This window comes from Panicum virgatum, chromosome 5K (genome assembly GCF_016808335.1).
Source record: "Panicum virgatum strain AP13 chromosome 5K, P.virgatum_v5, whole genome shotgun sequence".
In the NCBI taxonomy this organism is placed as follows: Eukaryota; Viridiplantae; Streptophyta; class Magnoliopsida; order Poales; family Poaceae; genus Panicum; species Panicum virgatum.
In genome coordinates, this window is record NC_053140.1 from 9061289 (window position 1) to 9084289 (window position 23001).

General features: G+C 52.3%; 2 protein-coding genes across 2 annotated transcripts; both read right to left on the bottom strand.

Moving 5' to 3' along the window:
* Nucleotides 1–140: 140 nt before the first annotated feature.
* LOC120709655 (putative E3 ubiquitin-protein ligase SINA-like 6) lies at nt 141–1363 on the bottom strand. The gene is made up of 2 exons (XM_039995329.1): nt 1163–1363; nt 141–1051 (listed from the first exon to the last, which is right to left on the bottom strand). The coding sequence occupies exons 1-2, from the start codon at nt 1361–1363 to the stop codon at nt 350–352; spliced, it is 903 nt and encodes a 300-aa protein (XP_039851263.1). The 3' UTR covers nt 141–349.
* A 20228-nt stretch (nt 1364–21591) lies between these two features.
* On the bottom strand, nt 21592–23001 carry LOC120710486 (E3 ubiquitin-protein ligase SIAH2-like). The gene is made up of 2 exons (XM_039996163.1): nt 22603–23001; nt 21592–22510 (listed from the first exon to the last, which is right to left on the bottom strand). Exons 1-2 carry the CDS (start codon nt 22879–22881, stop codon nt 21755–21757), a joined length of 1035 nt encoding a protein of 344 aa, XP_039852097.1. The 5' UTR covers nt 22882–23001; the 3' UTR covers nt 21592–21754.

The window sequence follows — 23001 nt, forward strand, 5'->3', positions numbered from 1 at the left end:
CACTCGAGGGTTTGTAATCATTCTGTACTTGCTAAGTTCATTTGAGATTTCCAGTCCTGTTGTTCGCATGTTTGGGGAGCAGACAAATGGTCCAGGAACTGAATTTTCCGGCCACAGAAGCCGGCAATAATCAGGCGATGTGAGCATCGAATTTTCAGTCATGCCATTGATTTCAAGTTGAAGCTTTCCAAATGGAAATGGAACTAACGAGCTGGAGGCATTCCATACATCCCACTTCGTTGCGGCGATCACTGCCTACGGGGATGCATGCAAGGCCTCCAGATACCAGAGCTACCGAAACAAAACACACCAACGCTGATGCTGCCTTTGGTCTTGGCAGCTTGGGCAATCAGACCTTGTCGGCGGTCACCTTCCTGACAGGGACGGTGACGGAGACGCTGCCGGAGGAGCCCCAGTACGCGTCCGGCACGAACAGGAACGCCTCGGTCGGGTGGTGCCCCGCCCAGCGGCAAGTGCACGGCACGGGTCCCGACGCCGACAGCGCGAGCGCGCCGGGCTCGCCGCCGCCGCCGACCTGCAGCGTGTACTCCAGCGACTTGTTCCCGCAGGGGCGGGGGCCGACGCAGACCACGGACAGCGACCGCCCGGAGGGCACGCCGCCGCCGTTGAGCAGCAGGAAGACGCGCGCGTCCGTCTCGTGCAGGAGCACCCGGAAAGGCGTGCCGCGGCGCAGCGTCACCGCCGCGGACCCGGCGAAGCTGACGACGTCGTTGCCGTCGCCGTCGCCATCGCCCGCCGCGGCGTGCGCGTCCCGGATGTGGTCGCCGAGCTCCAGGCCGGCGTAGGCGCACCCCGGGACGGGGCACGCGCACGGGGCGTGCTGGCAGAGGAGCGCCTCGTGGACCTGCTTCTCGGCGAACCTGAGGCGCCACGTGCAGCCGTGCTCGGCGAACGCGCAGGGGACGAGCATGCCCGCGATGGCGTTCTCCAGCGGCCGGCAGCGGATGTCGCCGATGGGCTCGGCGCAGGACGGGCACACCCGGTGGGTGCGGGCGCAGCAGGCCTCGCACGCGGCGTGCCCGTTCTTGCACTGGCGAGTCAGCACACGGAATAGTCAGATTACAATTCCCCATTGCTGCCGCGCAAGCGCACGCGGTTAATTTGATCGCAGATTTCGCAAGTGAAAAGGAAGGCGGCTTGCCTGGAAGATGGATGCTTCGAACGGGGAGAAGCAGAGCGGGCACTCCAAGGCGTCGCGGTCCAGGGTAACGCTGAGGGTCCTAGGCTCGTGGCCTTCATCTTGGCGCTGCTGCTTCATGGCCACGGGCGATTTCCGGAGCATCCTCGGCTTCTTCGTCGTGGCGTTCTCCTTCGCTGCCCTGGCGCCGCTCCTTTTCTCCATCGTTCTCCGGGCTGCCTGACGGAAACAACGCTGCAGGTTTGGGCCTTTTATAGACGCGAGCTGAAGGAGTGTGGCCGAAGAAGAAAGAAAGAACGAAAAGAGGCTGTGTTCGCTTCCCCCGACTCCTCCAAAACGAAAAGAGGCTGTGTTCGCTTCCCCGACTCCTCCAAACTTTCCAAATTTTTCATCACATCGAAATCAAATCGAAACATTAAATATAAAAAATGACTCATACATGGAGTACTAAATATAAATAAATAAAAAAACTAATTGCATAGTTTTGATGTACATTGCGAGACGAATCTTTTGAGTCTAATTAGATCATTGTATGACAATATTTACCACAAACAAACGAAAAGTACTACAGTGTGCTACAGTGTCCGATGTGACTTTTTCTACCAGCTTTTCGCGGATCTAAACACACCCAGAAAGGCGTTTAGATCCGTAAAATAGTGATAAAAAGGGTCGCATCGGACACTGTGGTACACTGTACCACTTTTCGTTTGTTTGTGGTAATTGTTGTCCTACCATGACCTAACTAGGCTCAAAAGATTCGTCTCGTCGTGTACATCAAAACTATGTAATTAGTTTTTTATTTATTTACATTTAATACTCCATGCATGAGGTAAAAAATTTGAGTGAATAGTGAAATTTGAAGAAAGAAATTTTGAAAGTAAACACAGCCAAAGAGAAAACGAAAGGAGGCAGCAGGAGGTAGAGAAAATGGACAGTGGCGCGATGAATAGTGAAACCTGACTGCAGTGAAGTGGACCTGTCCTGTCCATAGACGGCGCCCATATTACAGCATCCCAGCGACGGACAGCAGGCCAGCTGCCGTTGGCAGTCGGCAGATGAGCGGATTTGCCCGGCAAAGCTTCGCCGCTGCACACCGCATGGTCGGTTGGTCCTGGCAAGCTTCCCTTTTCAATGAGCCTGCCTGCCGCCGCGACGTGGGGGCCTAGCTAGGGTAGCAGAGCTCTTCGATCAAGGCTGTGTTTAGATGAGGGAAAAGTTGAGAGAAAAAATCACATTAGTTATTGTAGTATACTGTAGTACTTTTTATTTATTTGTGGTAAATATTGTCTTACTATGACCTAACTAAGCTCAAAAGATTCGTCACATCAAAACTATGCAATTAGTTTTTTATTTAACTACATTTAGTACTCCATGCATAAGTCATTTGCTATATTTAATGTTTCGATGTGATAGAGGATGTGATGGAAAATTTGGAAAATTTGGAAATTTTGTGGGAACTAAACACACCCCAATTCGTCCCATGGGAGAAGAGAAACAGTGCTGGACGAGAAGGCCTGCGGCGGATGCCATGCTCGACTACCGAGTACTGATTGCACGGGAATAGACGTTCTCTAGGATTAACAGGTGCTCCTATCACACAGGCACAAAATTTAATCTTTCTTACAAAATTTATAGGTGGGTTTTGAAAACGGTCCCAATCACGTGCCTCCCCAAGTCATAATCATTCTTGGGGCGTGTTTGGTTAAAATGCATGGAATTTTTTTCCACTTTGATCTCTGATTTAGAGTACCAAATAAAATCTAATTACAAAACCACCTCCACAACCCCCGTGTAAATCGCGAGACGAATCTAATGAGATCTTTGACCGCGCGATTAGAGGATAGTTACTGTAGCATCACTGTAGTAAATCATCAATTAATTACCGTCATTAGATTCATCTCGAAAAGTTACACTCATCCCAAAATTTTTTTTACAAATAGACTTCATTTAGTACTCTATGCATGCGAGATTCTCTTCTCGAGAAAAGTACGTGAAAAAAACCAAACACGGCCTTGAATCAAGTTTCCTGGGTCTCTACACCCCAGTAGCAATTGACACGGTTTATCCCATGGTCAACAGGTGCAATTGTGCCATTGCTAGGCTCCGCAACAGTCAAGCGTGTGCTTGTTTTTTCTGCCCATTCACACCGCATGACCAGTCGACGACTCAGCTTCATCTGTGCGTGTTCCCACCTGGCCGCAGCCGCAAGGGACTTCGATTTATGCGCCGTAGTATTGGTCACTGCATCGTGTTCGTGTGCACTGCACAAACAGTAGGCGATCGCTTCCTCTCCTCGTTCTAGGCGCCTGAGTGAGAGGATCGGAGGCGATGGCTAAGCAGCACAAGAGGGCATCCCTGGTGGATTATGGCGAGCACGCCCAAAGCAGCAAGAAGCCGAGAGGGCAGGCCTCGCCCACCGCCGTGGTCAAGTGCGAGCTGCCAGGAGGAGGGCGAAGAGGAGAAGAGCTAGAGGAAGAAGTTGGCCAAGGCGGCGGTGCCGGGGCTGCGGTCGCGATGGAAGTCATGGAGGAGCCGCAGCTCAATTTAAGGATGGGACTCGTCTTGTTCCATTGCCGAGCTTGCCTGCTTCCCCTTAAATCTCCCACGTTCAAGGTGAGTCTGCATTGAGGCTGCAAAGAAATCTTAATCTGCTCTACTTTTTCTTCCCCCTGAAACAAAATGTTTGATTGATTTTTGTCTGATTATCTTTGGAAAGAGCTAGTGGACCATGTTCAAATCCTGGTTACTCATATGTTCAGATGTGGTATTTAATAACTTCCTATAGCTCTCACATCATTTTTTATTTTTATCTGGTTGTAGTGTGAGGCCGGGCACGTCGTGTGCGGGTCCTGCCGGGTGAGCCACGACCAGGCGTGCGGCGGCGCCGCCACCTATGCCGCCTGCGCCGAGGTGGACGCCTTCGTGCGCGACGCAAAGCTGCCGTGCCCGTTCCAGGAGCACGGGTGCGCGAGCGACGTCGTCTACTACCAGGCCAGCGACCACGAGCGCGCGTGCCCGTGGGCGCCCTGCTACTGCCCGGGCGGCGACGCCTTCACCTCCCCGCCGAGGCTGCTCGAGCACTTCCGCGCGGCCCACCCGTGCTGGCCCGTCACCGACGTGAGCTACGGGAAGCCGTACCGGATCCCCGCGCCGCGTCCGCCGCAGGGCCTGCACGTCCTCGTCGGCCAGGAGGACCGGTGCGTGTTTCTCGTGTCTTCGTCCGCGCTCGGCCCGGTGACACGCCTGTCCGTGGTGTGCCTGAGGGCGAACGGCGACGCGGCGGCGGGCGCCGCCCAGTTCAAGTGCAAGCTCTGGGTGGAGGACGCACGGGGTAACGCGACCATGGCGAATTTCTGGGTGGAGAGCAGTAATCTGGCCGGCGGCGATGCGGCTGTGGAGCAGGGCTTGTTTCTGGCGGTAATGCTGGAGCTGGTGCAGGTTCGCATCGACAAACATGACCGCGCTGCTGCAAACTCCACCCCTACTCCAGCAGCGAGGTCCTCCGACGCACAGCTGGTAGCAACAGCGTAGGGGATCAGGCAGCAATCATAATTTAACTGTGTGTTTGATCTTTTGCATGTATAAACGACTAGCAATGTTAATGTAAGTTCACCATGAGACGATGGATGGTTTTCGGGACTCCAATTGTTCTATCAGTGATGACTGCAGATCTGAATAGTGCTAGGATGTCAGCACATTAGAAACATTGATCTGAAATTATGAATGGTGCAAAGCAGTCTATAAAACTTGGTGTACGAAATAACTAAGAGAAGTGAACTGATGCAGGTATTGATGAATGGTTTGTAGTCATGGCCTACCAGCTTCCATCCATTTTCATGGCCTACCAGTCTACACTCGGCAGGGTTTGTAATCTCCTGTTTAGTTGGTGAAAAGTTGTTGGTTTTTTTTACTGTAGTATATTTCGTTGTTACTTGACAAATAATATCCATTCATGGACTAAGTAGGCTTAAAAGATTTATCTCGTGCTAATCAGTTAGACTATATAATTAGTTATTTTTCAACTGTATTTAATGCTCTATGTATGTGTTCGAACATTCGATGTGACGGGTACTGTAGAATTTTTTTTATAACTAAACTGGGCCTTGCTAAGTTTATTAGAGATTTCCAATCCTGTTGTCCACATGTTTGTGGAGCGGATAAATGTATTTCCAAGAACTGATTCGAAAGCTTATATGCTGATTGGAGTGACAGCTCGATGTATGGAAGAAATGGTGTTTGTTTTCTGTAACAAAAAACAACTAAACCTTATACCTATTTCATCTGGCTTCGATTCTAGATCGAGGCGGCGATGAACAATGGCAGGGTACAGACGAAAATAGTGTGCCCTAGTTCAGTTATTTTAGGGTAGGGCAATAGGCTGCTAGTGCATGCGCAAAATCTACAGGGAGACGACCCCTTCACACAACATCTGAAGGCTCCGAACACAGAGAGAACTCTGATGAAGAACAGCGCCTGTTACAACGCACACCATAACTGAGCAGCAGCTAACAGGTGACATGCACAGCGGGGAATCGCCTTGCACCAGCGTTTAGTGCGTTACCCATGGTGTCAACAGGGTCAAAGACTCCAACTCTGCTATACATGAACCCTAAACAGGACGGGACGCCGCGGAGCAGAACACCATGCACGCAAGGGCGGCGGCTACGTGGACGCACGACGCCGGCGCAGAGCTACCGGTTCTAGGGACTACACCCGTGCGGCGCGCCACGGCTGGCTTCTGCGCTGTGACAGTTTGAGGCCCCGTTTGGCAGGGCTCCGGCTCTTCGGAAAACAGCTCCGGCTCTGGCTCCTCCGGTGGAGCGGTTTTTCTAGTGGAGCTGAAGCCGTTTTAAAAAACATTTGGCTAAACAGCTTCACCATTGTATTGAGGTTGTAAAATGTCTAAATTGCCTTTATTCTTTTTTTTCTTTTCCTTTTTTTCTCCTCTCCTTTTCTTTTTCTTCCTTTTTTTTCCTCCTCTCCTCTTATCCATTCGCCGCACCCCGTCCCCATCTCCTCGCGGCGCTCGTCGCCAGCCCCGCCGCCTCCTTCTCCTCCTCCTCCCGGCGGCGGCAGCGGCGGCCCGCGCCTCCTCCTTCGGTCCTCCTCCCGGCGGCTGGGGCACGCCGCCTTCGTCCTTGCTGGGCCGCGCGCACCCGCCACCTGGAGCCCCGGCCCGACCACAAGCAGGTTGACGCCTCCCGCGCGCTCCTCGCCGCCGCCAGGGACAAGACGGACGCGGCGGCCACGGAGGAGGAGGAGAGGCTGGCCGCGTGCCGGGAGGTGGTGCGGCTGGAGGAGGAGCACGAGGCGTACGGCGCCCTGCTGCGGAACGCGGAGGAGAAGCTGGAGCACGTGTACCGGATGGCGATGCACGGGAGGGACATCCCGGAGGCGGGCGGCGGCGACGGTAACTGGGAGGAGGCGGCCGGGGCGGTGGACGAGGAGGTGGTGCGGGTGCTCAAGGAGGCCGAGGACGGGAGAACGCTGGAGCGGGTGGACCTCGCCGACCGGCGGTCTGGCCGCCTTCGTCCTTGCTGGGCCGCGCCCCAGCGGCGGCCTGCGGCCGCGTGCCCGCACGCAGTCCGTGCCCAGGGGCAGAGACGGGAAGGGGGAGGAGGAGCCGCGCGGAGCCACGTTCCCGTGGCTTCGCCTCCCGTGTGTAAGCCGAAAACGGCTCCAGGTGCTGCTCCGTTTCCACCCCTTTGGCAGGGCTCCGTCCGAAGCCGGCGTTGGAGCCGCTCTCGGAGCCCTGCCAAACGGGGCCTGAGAGAGACGCTGCCGAGGAGCTCCAATACGAGTCTGGCATGAACATGAAGCCCTCTGACGGGAGGTGCTCGGCCCCGCCCATCGGCGCGAGCACGGCACGCGTCTGAACGCCGACAGCGAGAGCGCGCCGCGGGTCTGCCCGCCCGGGCGCCCCACCATGGTGTACTCCGGCTCACCGTCCCCGTCGCCCGTCGGGGCGGGGGGCGAGGGAGAGCAGTGAGAGCGAGCGGCCCAAGGGGACGTTCCCGCCGTTAGCCAGCACGAACGGTAACACGCCAGGTGTTAATCTCTTGTAATTAAGGATAGGCCGCGATTAACATGATTATTAGCCTTAAACACGCATGAACAAAATCGCTAAATAATTTTTTTGCTAGCAAGTTAACTTATGTGAGGAGGAAATAACTTTTAAAATAATTTTCAATAACGGTTCGAGCTACGTTTGAAATCCAAATCGACCCAATATCAATTTTTCTTCTCGGAATCAACCTGGGCCCGGATAGTCCGGGTATTAGCCCGGATAGTTCGGACTAACGTCCGGATACTCCGAACACGCGTCAGGATATTCCGGACCAGCCGATCGGATGTCCGATTGTCTTCTCCGCGGACGATCCGCTAGGGGGCGCGGACAGTCCACCATATATTTGAAAACAGTCTGTCCGGTAGTGTCCGGATACTCCGGACAGTCATCCGGATACTCCGGACTTGGATTTTTCTATTTCATTTTATTTTGTCCTCTGGGCCACACAACCGTTAAATATCTCACTCTCTCCCTCTCGTGTCCTCCTCCTCGACTAAAGCCCCGGTGCACATCCTACTATTTTGAATTATGTCTCCTATATATGTCTCTAATAATTGTGCATTAGGGTTAGGAATTGTTTGAAACCTTAGTTGCATGATCCCTAGGTTTTTCTGGGCCTTATACTAGTATGAATAGGTCGTTAGTACTGCTATGGTTAATAGGGCTCGATAGAAGCCGAGTGATAATTCTGTCACTCGCGAGATATATGATGTTTTTATATTACAGTATATGAGTTATTATATTCAAGATAGAAGGTATGGGATAGGAGATCGGATGGGGGAAGGTGTAGCCCCATCTGTGTTGATTAAAAACCGTTCCGTTGTCGGCTGTGCTGATCGGGGATTGAACTGTACTAACCGCATGCCGGGAGTAGGAGGTAGTCGAAACCGGTAAGCCGAGTACTACTTTGCTTCGAAAGTACAGGAACCTGCACCCAACTCCTAGGACGAGTCGAGTGGCCGCGGAGAAAGGGGTCGCATATGTTTACTTTTGGTGGTCTCACGTAGGGCTCGGCTGACTATATGTCGTTGGGCTGGTTCCTGTAGTTCGAGGCGGGGAGGGGAAATGTTGGTGCGTGGGGTCCGACGGGGCATTTGCGTGCCGTGTTGGTTAGGTCCACCTTGCAAGGTTAAATCGGATCGATTCGCCGTGTCTCGCGGTTATGAGAGGTTTGATCTCTTGGTCACATCGTAGAAAGGAAATGGAATAAGAATGAGATGAGATGCAATGAGGGCTGATATTATTTAATTAATGGTTTGCTCACCTTGCTTGTTGTAGCTTTGCAAATCCTAGATGGTTAGTAAATTTATTGATATAATTGGAAGCTAAAACTGGGAAAATAAGGACTCACTTCTAGTGTTTTTCTGCAAAATCAACCACCAGACAAAAAGTTTTGCATGTCTAGATATATGTGCTAAGTTATACCCACTGGTCGGGTAAGTCTTGCTGAGTATTAGTTGCTCAGGGTTTGTTGTTTACCCTATTTCGGGTATAGGAGTTAACTGGGTTTCACATCGGTGGGTTCAATGTGGCGCCTTGTCTTCACGTATCGGTAGTTCTCGACTTATTTAGTTTGTTTTGTTTATTCTCTTGTAAAAATGCTCTGTAAGTTAGATTCTCTTTCGCAGCTACCTTCTCTTTTGGAAATTTTAAATTTAAAGTTGTTTTTGTAAAAGTTTTAATATTATTTACTATTTTTGTAAGATTTTGTCATGCTGATACCTTCTGCGCTCGTCTTCGTGTGAGACTTTTGGTGTGTTTCGATCGGCCTGTGGGTTGGAAATAGCCTGTAAAGTTATACTTAATTAAGTTAACACGCATGATGTGTTTAAATGATGATGATTACGCTTAATTAAACTTTTTAACTCGGCGGGTCTTTCACACGAACACGGGCGAATCGCAGGAGCACACGGAACACCATGCTCCGGAGCAGCGACACCGTGGCCTCGCGGACGCAGCCGACTGCGGCGGCTCCGTCATCCCCGTCGCCGGTGCCCTGGTGCGCGTCGCGGATGTGGTCGAGGAGCAGGAGGCCCGACCCCGAGTAGGCGCAGCCCGGGACCGGGCACGCGCACGGGAGCGTGGTGGCAGAAGACCTCCTCGATCGTGGGCGCGCTTCTCGGCGATCCGGAAGCAGCGCCAGCGCCCGCAACCAGCGGCGCTGAAAGCGCAGGGGGGAACAGCATCGCGGCGATGGCGCGCTCCAGCGGGCGGCACCGGATGGCGCCGGTGGGGGCGCGGCACGACAGGCACGTCCCCCGCGCGCGGTCGCAGCAGCCCCGGCAGGCCGCGTGCCCGTTTTTGCAATGCTTAGGTTAAAAAAACGCGCATGGATCAGCACAGCAACATACTCCGTAGGAGACCAAGAGGAGATGGACGACGTGGCTGCCGGCGGCTTGCCCGGAAGATGGAGGCCTCGATTCCTCGAACGCCACGGAGCAGAGGTGGCACTCCAGCGCGTCCGGGGCCAGCAGGACTGCAGGGTGACGTCGAGGGCCGTTGGCTCCTCGCCCGCGACGGCCTCATGCCCCGCCGGCTCCTCATTGGTCGCGGCCGCGCGGGGCCTCTTCACAGCGCGCGGTCCTCGCCTTCTTCGGCGTGGCGACGCCGTCGGCCGCCGCCCCGTGTCCCCACTCCGTTTCTCCATCGCGGCCCTCCCTGACGCACAGAGCTGTGACTCCAACTCTCCAAGCCGGGAAGCTATGTACTAGGAGGGGCCACACAGGACAGGACGAGCAGGGTCCCTGATCGATAGACTACTGTTCGAAGGCACAGGCAGCGTTGGATGCTCAGGGTCCTGCTCAGCGTTGGGTGCTCAGCGTTCGAGATGTGGGTTGCGAGCCTGCGAGTCTGGCCCTGGTCAGCCTGCTGCCTGCTGGACACAGGACGCTGATCGATGAGGCGACGGGCTCGGGCCTCTCGGCCTGACGTGGTGACGCCAGCCGCTGCAAGCGAGGTCACGGTGAGCGACCGATCACGTTGATACATGAGGCTTGGGGGAGAAGGATGGGAGTTTGACAGACCAGCACGGTCAGTAGGCTGGGCTCGTCGATTCTGAATCTCTGAGCAGATCTTTCACGGAAGAGGAGCGTCTTGGGGAGCAGCGCGCGGAAAGGAGCGGCTGCTCCTGCTGCTGCCTCATGTGCTTCCGCCGCCTCCGCGGGCAGGGCCAGGGGGCACCCACCCCCCGCCAGCTGCTGTCCCGCGCGCCGGAACGCTTGGTTTGGTTGTGAACAGCTCGTCATTTTGCTTGCCTTGTGCGCTGGTGGTTATTTTTTTTCGAAGTGGATGCACATATATATTAAAAGGAAGCAAACGGAACAGTACACCCATTTTTTGCAGAAAGGACCCTAAGGAATAAGAAAAATACAACCAAGTCCCTACTGCTACTGTGGATCTTCCACCTCCGACCCAGCGCTCGATTCCCAACTGCTCGCAAAACCGCGCACACAAACTGCAACCCTCCATCATCAATTCCCCAAAACGAAGGCCGGACTCCGAACAATTGAAAGATGCAGCACATCCTCCGTAACCACTCATCAGTTGTCGGGCCTCTCGAGAGGTCTTGCCACGCGCCTTCACTTGCTCAGCGACTTGCGCACGCAGGACCAACAGCAACGAGAGGAACGGACTGGAGCCGAAGAAGAAGAAGAGCCCCGATTCAACTCCATCTGAAGACCGACGAGAAACTTCATATCTGAGTCGAACGAGCCCCACAGATCCGCCGCCGCCACCGGAGCACATGACGGCGAGGTGGACGGAGACCTGGGGGAATTTATTCCACAGTGGCCGCGCTTCCCCCACCAAACAAGCACTGCCGGGAACTAACCTCATCCCGTTGCCTCCGACGAAACAGAAGACGAAGACACCCCTCCAACGCCCGCCGAGCACACAGCAGGAGAGAACCACACTCACCGACGGACCCGGAGGTACCGTCGAGAGCAAAATAAGCCGCCATGAAGACCCCGTCGCCACCACGCGCCGCCTGCAGACAGCTCGACTCGACGGCGGCCCTTCACCGGCAAACCCTAAGCTACTCTATCTAGAACTAGGCTAGTATAGGAGCTACACAGACCGGACTGCCAAATCCCCCGGTTCCCCACCCTCTCCGGCGCCAACGGCCGCCGGAGACGAGGGGGAACCGGAGAAAATGACGCCGGAACGGTGTTCGCCTCCGGTTCGCCTCTCTGGACTAGCAGGAGAAAGGGGAACGGAGGAAAGGCCAAACTTCTCAACATTGTGGGCTGGTGGTTTGGAAGCACAGCTCCCATGGATGCTGCAAGATAGAATTAGAGGACGAGGCTAAGCTACGGCCCGTGCCAAGAGATGAAGGTTTGTGGCCGTGAGGCTAGTGGTATCGCCGTCGTTTGGTCATGCTCTTGTTTTTTTTTCGTTTTTAATTGAGGTGATTTCTCATGTAGTAGTAACTAGTGTGGCGGTGGTAGACGATGACACGATGTGTATCCCAATCTGTGGGTGTAGACAGTATAAGTTGGCCAGTTTTGTTTGAGGAAAATAGAAGGGGCCCAATCTCATGGAGGGCAATAGAAAGAATGCCCAGCGCAGCCCAGCCCATCATCTGCTACAACTTCTTCGGTTGCCGTGTTCAGAGTTCAGATAGATCTGGGGCACCCCTCAAAAAAAAAAAAGATAGATCTGGGGCAAGCTACGTGCCGGAATTGCAGCCACTGATGCCCCCATCATCTTCATCGTGTGCGACAGAGGGCGGCGCAAGGAAGGGCATCAAGTAGTCATAATCACAAAGCACCGAGATCGCCCGTATAATTGCACGGCTGGATGAAACCTACGTAGTTTGGATCAACGGAATGTTCAACTACATTGCTAATTCTAGAACCAAGTGATTATTACAACTCTCAGTCATCTGTTCTTCCTCTTGCTTAATTAGACATCAATTATGGTGTTCTAGTTTTACCTCGGTTTCCTGCTTCAACTTCAGCTATACTACTATACTAGTGCTAACACCGAGATCAACTTCTATCCAAGGCCGTGTCTTACTCTTCCTTTTAGTATTCCTGGTATGGTTTGCTGCCATCCAGATACTTCTCGCCTCCTGAAGAATTAGTTGCAAATTTTTCTGGATGTTTGTACTGTACAGAGTCGTAAAGAAAACGCAATTATACCACACTATCACCAGAGGAAAAAAAAGGTGTGCTTCAGGAGACAGAACCATCCATCGAATGATAGAAACCAGTAAAAACCTACTCAGTTCTTTGTTTGGAGCTTGATTCATAGTGGAACGACAGTTTCATCAACGACATCCACGGATTGGCAAATTATCCACAAATTGGGCATGCAATTGGCAAAACGACATCCATGCGATGCACAATGCTCGCTTTTCATATCTCGTCATCGTTCGCTGCGGCAGCGCCTAGAAGGATACTGGCTGCTGCCGTACAAACCTCTTACTAAGCACCATTCAGATCAACAGTCACTGGTAGAACAATTTAAGCCCGGAATAAAACCATCCCTACCACCAGCTGCAGGCAGCCATTGCAGCTACCGCTGCATCTACTTCTACATTGTTAGTCGTTTATACATGCAAAAGATCAAAAGCACTGCTAAATTCTGATGGCTGCTTGGTATTCGACTTCGACGTTTCGTTTTCATCATCTACTATCGCTCGTGCCCGGCGGCGCTCGGACATTGCGACGCACTGGCGGCCGGCCGCCACCGCAGCCCACGCAACGGCGCGAGCATCCGCTAGCACTAGCACTCAGCAGGTAAGATCAATTTTAGCCGTGAATTGCACTAGGCACTAGCGCTAGGTGGTTCTTATTTGTTTAACTGCTAGGGCTATAATTTATAAATTTCTAATTCAATTGATTTATTGAATATGTTAGATGTTGCCTTGGAAGCAGTTGTTGGGTGCTCAGAAAAGAAATAAAAACAAAACGAGAAGAGAAGTTGATTGAATCGTAGAGGGGTGCTCTACATAGATTATTATACATGGAGTTTGGTTCTTATTTGAGATAATCATAATTCACATCATCGTGATAATAGTTTTATGTTTCTATCATTTTAGTTTATAATATTGACATTATTTTTTTATAAATTATATATATTATTAGAAATTCTATCTTCTTTTAAAAAATTACTATTTTAAATGATAAATAGTTAGTCTAAAGGGTGCATAGTGTTCATAGTGTTTGGCTCAAGCCGGCCCTGCGCAGCACGGCTAAGTTTGTCGATGCGAACCGTCAGGCGGGCTTCCTCGCCGGAGGCGTCCCGCACCATCTTCGGCGGGACCCCCAGGTACATGCCATGCTCCACCGCCGAGAAGCCGCGGGACAGATTGCTGCTCTCCACCGGGAACACGAGCATCGCCACCATGGTCTTGGGTCTTGCTGCCCCCAGTGGCTTCCACCCGCAGCGTGCAATCGAACTGGGCCTGGGCGACGCCCGCCGCCGCGTCGCCGTTCGCCCTCGCGCACACCACGGACACGCAGGTCGCGAGGAGGCGCGCGGACGAGGACACGAGGAACACGCACCGGTCCCCCTCGCCGACGAGGACGTGCAGGCCCTGCGGCGGGCGCGGCACGGGGATCCTGTGCGGCTCCCCGTAGCTCACGTCGGTGACGGGCCAGGACGGGTGGTCCGCGCGGAAGTGGTCGAGCAGCCTCGCCGGCGAGGGGAAGGCGCCGCAGCCGGGGTCCGGGCAGTGGCAGGGCGCCCACGGGCACGCGCGCTCGTGGTCGCTGGCGTGGTCGTAGGCGACGCAGCTCGCGCACCCGTGCTCCTGGAACGGGCACGGCAGCTTGGCGTCGAGCACGGAGGCGTCCGCCGCGGCGTAGGTGGCGCCGCCGCCTTGGCCAGCAGCTTCTCCTTCCTCTAGCTCTTCTCCTCTTCGCTCTCCTTCTGGCAGTGGCAGCTCGCCACTGCCCAGCAGCGATCCCCTCTTGTGCTGCTCATTAGCCATCGCCTCCGATCCTCTCACTCTAGTGTTTGTGCAGATGAACACGAAGCGGTGCCAATACGGCGTATATAAATCCCGCCGGGCAAGAGGGCGGGTGGGCCGGTTAAAGATGTGCGCTGGGCGCTGAGATGCAGTAACGAGAGGATTTGACATGTGTGATAATAATGACAGGGTTAACAATTTTGTCGAAATTTCGCTGAAATTTCAGAAAATTTTTCGTTTCCGCTAGTTACCGGGAAAAGAAATTTCGGTATTTTCGGTATTTTTCGTATTGAATTTGGAAAATTCAAAAAAAATTGTAAAAAATTGGAAAAAAATATGATAAAAAACTAGGTGTTTTTCTAAGCAAATAGGACCAGAACACACTCAAATCTAAGATAATTTGCTAGGCTAAAATTAACATTTGAAACCGTAATTTGAATGACTCGTCATTTCATGTGCAAAAATTTGTTTTCTCCCCTCAACTTCAACTAGACTTTGGTTTATCATAATGTTGGTGAGGTACCTATTCAATTTCATATGCATACCTACATCGGTTAACATCTAACTTGGGATTAGAGACATCCCTGGAGCCTGACTTCCATCCAAGTTAACATCTAACTTGGAACTTGCGTCTGCTTTGTCCTTTGTGATTGCTATTTTCATATCACCAACTTGCTCTGTGTGCAAGAGTGGATCTGTGGTGCCATTTGTTGTTTGGTGTGAACTTGTATGGTTGGAAATTAGTTGCTGAATGGATGGAACAACTTTGAGGACGGCAACATCTACAAATAAATTGTGGAGTATGAAAGCCTTTCTGTCTCTAACTTGCCTCCCCTCAGCTGTTTTGCAAGGCATTGCAGCAAGGATGCCAAATTCTTTCACCCATGGTCTATGGTCATGCTTTCCGTCTCTTCCTTGACCACCATCGTTGCCACCCCAAGTTTCATCTTCAGTTGGAAGAGGTGGGAACACTGATGGTGAATCGGCTACAACAAGAGGAACCACCCATGTGTTTGATCGGAATTCGGAACCCATAAGGAAGATTTCCATAATGAATGAAAAAACTAGGTGTAAAAAATTGGGAAAAAATATGATAAAAAACTAAGTGTTTTTCTGAGCTTATTGGTGTCATGCATGATCAAAAACATGGAGATTTAGTCAGTCAAATAAATTTTTTCCCGTAGGTAGTAGAGCAGCTCGGCGCGGTGTCGTGACAACTCGAAAAACTTTGAACACGAAAGTTGTTCGTCATTTAAAACTCTATAACATTGGTTTTGGGCAAAAGTTCATTTAAGCCACGGTTTACAATTTATAACCAATTCACATGAATTGATAACCAATTCAAATCATGTTTGTCCTGGATTTAAAACAACTTTCAATTAGATCAACCAATATCTCCGAAATTTTATAGGCATATCCGTAATAACAAGAATAATAAAAGTCTAGTTGAGGCCTAAGAGAGAAAATGGAAGTTGTCACATGAAATGACAAGACTTTTAATTGGTAGTTTTTGAAATAATTAAATAACTTTCAAACCATTGCTCAAATGAAAAAGTTCCTGAAACAAAAGTTGTAGATCTCGAAAAAATGAACAAAGTTGGTATTCAAAAGTTTTTCATTTTCTGGTCTAAAATCACCGAATTTCGGTCGAAATCACTGAAATTTCGGTCATAATTCATCGGAATTTCGTTTTTTGAATTTGAATTCTCTTTCCGTTCGGAATTAGCGAAATTTAGCGAAATTTCGGCCGAAATTTCGTTTCCGGCAGTTTGCGGGATTCGGAAAAAAACGAAAAGGTAAACCCTGGTAATGAGAGGGTTTGACATGAGAGGAGTAGGCCAGTGAAAACCCAGCGATAGGGGCGCAGCGCTCCTGGTCCCAGTGCACCTCATGGGTACTTGGACCGCCGATTGACCGATGAGGCGCGCCGGGCCGCGGCACGCGTGGTCGTCGACCGATCACGTTGATCCGGAGAGTGTGTTTAGTTGGTGAAAAAATTTAAATTTTAATATTGTAGCATATTTCGTTGTTACTTGATAAATAATATTTAATTATATATTAATTAGATTTAAAAGATTCATCTCGTGCTAGTCAGTTGGACTGTATAATTGATTATTTTTTCAACTATATTTGATGCTCTATGCATATGTTCGAAAATTTGATGTAACGAATACTGGAGGAAATTTTTTGAGAACTAAACAGAGCCTCAGTTTGATTGCCTGGTAGCACAGGAAGATAGCCCAAGCCCAAGCATGATTGTTGCAAGATTTTAACTTGTCATCATAGTTATTAGGACCGGACTGAAGATCGAACCGGTAAGTACTCGGTTCATTGGTCCGACCGGTTTAACCACCGATTCAAAACGGTCTAAATAGATTAAATTTTACCTTATAGCAGCGCAGGGTTCGAATACCCACCAAGTTTAGTTTTGCACATTTATCTCCCGCTTGCGCACTTCTCTTGTCACGCTTCTCTTCGCCTGTGTCATGGTGCCTGGTTTTTCTCGGTTCGATTGAATAAAAACCGCCCGGTTTATCGTGAAAACCACCGGTTCAACCAAATATTCTCCGATTCTTTTGCATTCGGGGTCTTTTACGTGAACCGAACCGGCAGAGCCTCTGGTTCCCGATTTAACCGGCCGGTCCGGTCCTAATAACTGGGCTTGTCACTAGTGCCATCTCGCAAGAGGATGAGGCTAAGCTATAGTCTGTTGGGATCTTTGCTTGGTAGATGCCCAAACAGAAAGCATAAACCGAATGAAAGTGGTAAGTCAAATGGACAATAAATTTTCTAATAAATAACTAGAAAATCCAACCCCTTACAAAGTAGAGGGGATGGGCTATTTATACCCGTAGGCTACATTGTGATATCCCTAGAAAGCTCCTCTCCAGCTCATTTACAGCTCACTTAATGATAGGCACATTGTAAATACATTAGTTTGTAGTGTACAAATTGGACCTTCTCACATGTTCATGTTTTTCACGCACGCATGCATGGTCTACTAAGGTTCTTGTGTGCTTCGCCATCATTTCAGGCTTCCCGGTTCTTCGCCTTTGGACGACCCCGACCTCCGAGTGTTTAGAAGCGGCAGGTTACAACTGCGTAACCGCCTGCCTCCTTCGATCCATAGGCCCTATTTAGTTCCAAATAAGTCACATACTTATAAGTTAAAAAGTGCAAAAAGTGACTTATTTTGCCAAACAACCCTAACTTATAAGTCACCTCAACTTATAAGCAATAAGCAGCTCCACCCCAACTTAAAACTTATAAGTCCCCCTTCTCCGCATGGGGCCCACACCCAACCTTGTTTTCACCGCCCCGCACTCGCGACACGCCGCTGCCCTGCTAGCCCGCCGCCGCCCCACTGGCCCGCCGCCGCGGCACGCGCTCTCCGCCGCCCTGGTGGCCCGCCGCCGCGGCACGCGCTCGCCGCCGCCCCGCGAGCCCAGCACCGCCGCTCCACGAGATCTCGCCGCCGTCGCCCCTCGCCCCAGATCTGGCCGCTACGTGCCGTGTGAGCTAGGGTTTGTGCGCGCGCGGAGGAGCCGAGGCGCTCCCCGTCCGCCGCCCGCCGACGAAAGGGCGCGGAGGAGGCGGAGGCCGGCCGCCGGTCGAGTGGCGCAGTGAGGAGGCGGAGGCCGGCCGCCGGTGGAGGGGCGCGGCAAGGAGTTGGAGGCCGGCCGGCGGTGGAGGGGCGCGGTGAGGACCTCGGTTCCGCTGGTGGGGAGGGAGAGAAGGGGGGCGGATGGGGCTTGAGGGAGAGAGCTTATAAGTCATTGCAACCAAACAGACTAGACTTATAAGTCAGTAAATTTAAGTCACCCGACTTATAAGTCAAGTGACTTATGAAAACCAAACAGGGCGCCTTTCTGAGCTCCAGCTCGTCCTTGCTACTCCGAAGGTCGTCCCCGAAGCTGCCGAGAGCCTGACAGGCTTCCCGTGTCCCTAGGCTTATGGACCGGGTCGGGCCACCGCCTGGACCCGCTATCCTGCAATCACATTGGAGATGTTTTTTAGTGCTAGGGATATCCTCCCGAAATCCTTAGAGGGCGCGCGAGCGCTGCTACCTGTACCGGCGCACGAGTGCTCGCCGGAATCCAGCCGCCGCGGGCCGCCGAGCCAGGGGAGGGGTGGAGTGGCTGCCGATGAGCTAGGGGAGGGGGGTGGCTGGGGAGGGGTGGTAGGTGGGCGGCTCGGTCGCCGGCGATCGGGGTGGTGATCGAGGCGGCGGAGCCTTTAGGGTTTCGGGTTGCCGGGGCTTCTATGGACGGCGGCCCTAAAGGAGGGGTGGGGGCGGCGGTGGTGGCGGGTTGGCCGGCGGAGGGCGAGGCGGCGTTGGAGCGCCGCCGGCTGAGCCTGGGCAGGACAACCGGTGGCCTATGCGAGCGGCGGGGGCGGAGGAGGCAGCGATGCGGGCGGTTGGTGGGCGGCTCGGTCGCCGGCGGCCGCGAGCGGTGGGGTTGGCCGGCGGGAGCGCGGCGGATGGGTGGCAGTGTGGCAGAAGTAGGCAAAATCGGAAGAAGAAAGAAGGAAGAAGATAGAGACGAGAAAAAAGAATAGTAGTATAGGGGATCTTTATTCACTGCTACAGATAGCTGCGAACGTGCGCCCTGTAGTGGCCCCGACATCCTCCGGGACCGCCGTCCGAAGGTGCCGATCCCCAACACGGTCTGTGCCAAGAGACGAAGCACGGTCTGTGCCAAGAGACGAAGGTGGTTTTGTGGCCGTGAGGCTAATCGTATCGCGGTCGTTCCGTTTCGTTTTGTCGTGCTCTTGTTTTTTTTCGTTTCTAATTGAAGTGGTTTCAAATGTAACTAGTGTCAGTGTGGTGGAAGATGTGTCCTGTTTGTGGATGTTGTATTATTTACTGATCTAGTTTGAGGGGGAAAAAAAGGAGGGCCCAATCTCATGGAGACGGATCATTAGGCCTATTATAAAAAGAAAGCCCAGCCCATCACCTATGACAACCTTTTTGGTTGTCGAATTCACAGTTCATGGCTTCATGCACGAAATTGCAGCACCGGTGAACGTTGACGCAGCCATTGATGGCCCCATCATCTTCATCGTTTAATTGCACGGTGTAGTATGAGTTCTTTTATTTGAAGCGCCAAGTTCGCCCGTATAATTGCAGGCTGGTTGAAACCTATGTAGTTTGAATCAATGGAATGTTCAACAACATTGCTAATTCTAGAACCTGGTGATTGTTACAACTGCCAGTCATCTGTTCTTCATCTTACAAACCAGTACAATTAAGATTAAAGACATTGGTTGCAAGCTAAGGTGGGGGAAAAAACAAGTACTGACCAACATGTCCGTGTTTAGATCAAAAAAACTTTTGACCAAAAACAAGCTAAGGTTCTCCTATCATCAAGTTGTTGTCGGTCGAAACCCACCGGCGAGCAGCGACAGGCAACACGAAGAGCCGGGAGGTCGCCGGGGCGCTGGCATGCACTGCTCCCTCGTCGACGGCCCGCAATTCCTTCACGCGCCCGGAGATTCCGTGGAAAGCCGGGCGTGCCACCTGACCTATACCCGATCAGGAGGGTGCGAACGTGCTCCAAACAGTTTTCTGCGTACAAAGACACGTGTAAACATAAGTCCGAGCCGTGGTCGGCTCCCCGGGACGACTCTTGCATCGGCTTTAAAGAGCCGATCGAGTCCCGGTGTCAGATTAGATCTGTTTGCATCCGGATATTGTTAAATAAAGCAAATAATTGTAAAGCTGCTTCAATTAAATCTAACTAATCTAATCTACGACGGTAAAAGTTTCACTGTTAGATCGGAACATCCTACACGTGATTGGGCTTAATGAACGCAACAGATAACTAAACCATAACCCAAAACAGAGGCCTAAGAACTAGCAAGAGCCGATTCCCGGAACAATCCCTATCAAGGCTAAGATAAAGCATCTACTACACCACCGGATCATCCAACCCGTTTGCAAGGCCTAACCTAACAGATATTACGCAAACTCTTAAGATAAAAGCAAACCATAACAGATCAGATCTATTAAACTTAAAATTAGCAGGGTGTTGCCTCGGTGCAACTAATTCTATGCAGCAAGAACTAGCATAAGATTGAAACGTGACTGCACAGAGACAACATGATATTTGTAGATGATAAGCAATAAAGCACAATGGATCTACTAAAATCCATGCTATGAACATTAGGATAACTAGCATTACTCGCCATAAAAAACGCTTCAGTACGAGTAATACCAAGGTAAAAAGCAAGAACAACGCTGCCCTGATCGCGAGAAGCGATCAGGGCAGCATGACGCTTACTTGGAAGAAACCCTAGGATTAGGGGTGGCGATGCGCCAAGAGTTGTTGTTTGCGAGACGTGATGACGTTCTCCCTTCATGAATAACATAGGGTACATATTTATAATCCGGAGACTTGGGAAACAATCTAAAATAATCTTGTCCCGATCGGACTCTATCTCTAATCTTGGACTAAATCTAAGGATACATGGCCCATGTGGCCCAGATGCTCACGCAGGAGCCGATTTACAAGTCTTCTTAATCTTCTGCTTTAAGCCCACCTTGCTTTCGGCCCATAAATTAATATTGTTAATTTATGACGATAACACAAGTACGGTGTTCCAGTTTTACCTAGGTGTCCTGCTTCAACTATGCCCGTGTTTAGATCAAAAAAACTTTTGACCAAAAACGTCAAATTAAATATTTGGACACATGCATAAAGTATTGAATGTGGATAAAAAAATTAATTGCACAGTTCGTGTGTAAATTGTGAGACGAATCTTTTGGGCTTAATTGCGCTATAATTTGACAAATTGGTGCTACAATAAACATTGCAAATGATGAATTCATTAGACTTAATGAATTCGTCTCGCAGTTTACAGACGGAATCTGTAATCTATTTTGTTATTAGTCTATGCTTAATACTTCAAATGTGTGTCTGTATACTCCAAAAATTTTACGCCAAAAACTTCACTCCAAGACCTTGCCTTATTCTTCGTTTTCATATTCTTGATATGGTTTGGTGTTCTTCCATATTTTGCTACTAGCCCGCAGTACTTTTATTTTATAACAAATCAGCACCAGCCACCACACAGCGAACAGAGTGTTGGTTCCCATTTCCATTGTTGGTTCCCATTTCCATTGTTTCTGAACATGAGATGTTTCGTCTACTTTTTCTGAAGAATTTTAGGTGTTTAGGTGCATTTTTTTTCAGGAAGTTTCTTCTATACGGATTCAAAAGAAAAATCACAATTATACCACACTATCACCAGAGAAAAAAAATTGACTTCAGGTGTTCGGCTGGTTTAGGAAGCCGGCTGATTTTGGCTAGTTTGGACTGATTCAATAATATTTTGTAAGAGGAAATAAGCTAAAAAAACTGGCCAATTCCGGCTGGTAGAGCAGCAGAACTGAAGGATTATAGAACCAGCCACAGAAACCAGTTAAAACCTGGGTTAACATTTGGAGCTAACTTCATAGTCGACCACAGTTTCGTTCGTCGGCACTATCTCCGGATTTGCTGGAAAACCCACTATCTAATCCTACACCAAAACATAGACGAATCCCTCCCACGATCTCGCCGGCGAGTCGGCGACAGTGGAGATGGGCCGAGCCGCTCGCGGGGCTGGATCAGAGCTTGTCGATTTGCACGCCGAGGTGGATCTCCCTGGACGCTCCGAGCATCATCACCGGCGCCACGCCCAGCCACATCCCGTCCTCCACGGCGGCCTCGCCGGGCTGCGCGCAGCTCGGCACGTCCGTCTCCATGCACAGGCGGCGGCGCCCCGCCGCGCCCCGCGGCGCCGGCGCCTTCGCCCAGAGCACGCACTTGTACTGCGGCCCCGCCCTCGCGTTCGCCCTCAGGCACGCCACCGAGACGGCGGCGGCCTCGCCGCGCGCGCGCACGGACAGCACGAACACGGCCGGGCCCTCCGCGTCGTCCCCGTCGTCGTCGTCGTCTTCTTCCGCCGCCGCCGCCTCCTCCTCCTCCGCCACGACCAGGAGGCGGTCCGGCGGACCCGCCGCCGGAACGTGGAGCGCCTGGATCGCGCCGAAGCGGGGGATCTTGTGCACGGGCCAGGAGTGGGCGTCGACGAGGTGGGCGAGCAGCGCCCGCGGCGGCGCGGCGAAGGCGCAGCCGGGCTCCGGGCAGAGGCACGGCGCGTGCTCGCACGCGCTCTGGTGGCTGGCGGCCCTGTAGTAGGGGATGTAGCTCCTGCACCCGTGCGCCTCGTAGGGGCACGGCAGGTGGAGCTCGCCGTAGAAGACGTCGAGGCCGGGGCAGAGCGCGTAGGCGGAGGCGGCCCCGCCGTCGCCGCACGTCCGGCAGGCGTTGGTCGAGAGCTTCGTGCGGCAGCCGCCGCACGCCAGGTGCCCGGCCGCGCACTGCACGCCGATCGAACAGCGTCAACAAGCATCCAGCTTCCGGGGAGAGATCAGAGCTAGTAGGTAGGGTATTGCGGCGCAGCGTCTCTGACCTGGTAGATGGGGCGCTTCAAGGCGAGGGAGCACAGCGAGCAGCAGAGCCTGGCCTTGTCCACCACCAGCACCGTCGTCAGCCTCCTCGGACGCGCCGGCGCCGGCGCCGCCCCTGCCGGCCGGGCTCCAAACGAAACGACCACTCCTGCTTCGCGGGGCTTGCTTTCTTGCCTCCCATGGTTGGCCGCTAGGGGGTGCGACGGCGGCTGGGGCTCTTCCCTCGCCCCGTCGAGGCCGGGCGCGTCGCTCCCCGTCGACGGCGGCCGCGGCGGCCTCATCGCCCTGCTTGTCGGGAGAAAGGTGCGGAGAGCCGGAGAGGAGAGAACCGAATCCCTGGGCCTTGATAGCTTCCGTAAGGCTTAAGCTATCTTGGCACATTGGTTGCAGCGCAGAGGAGG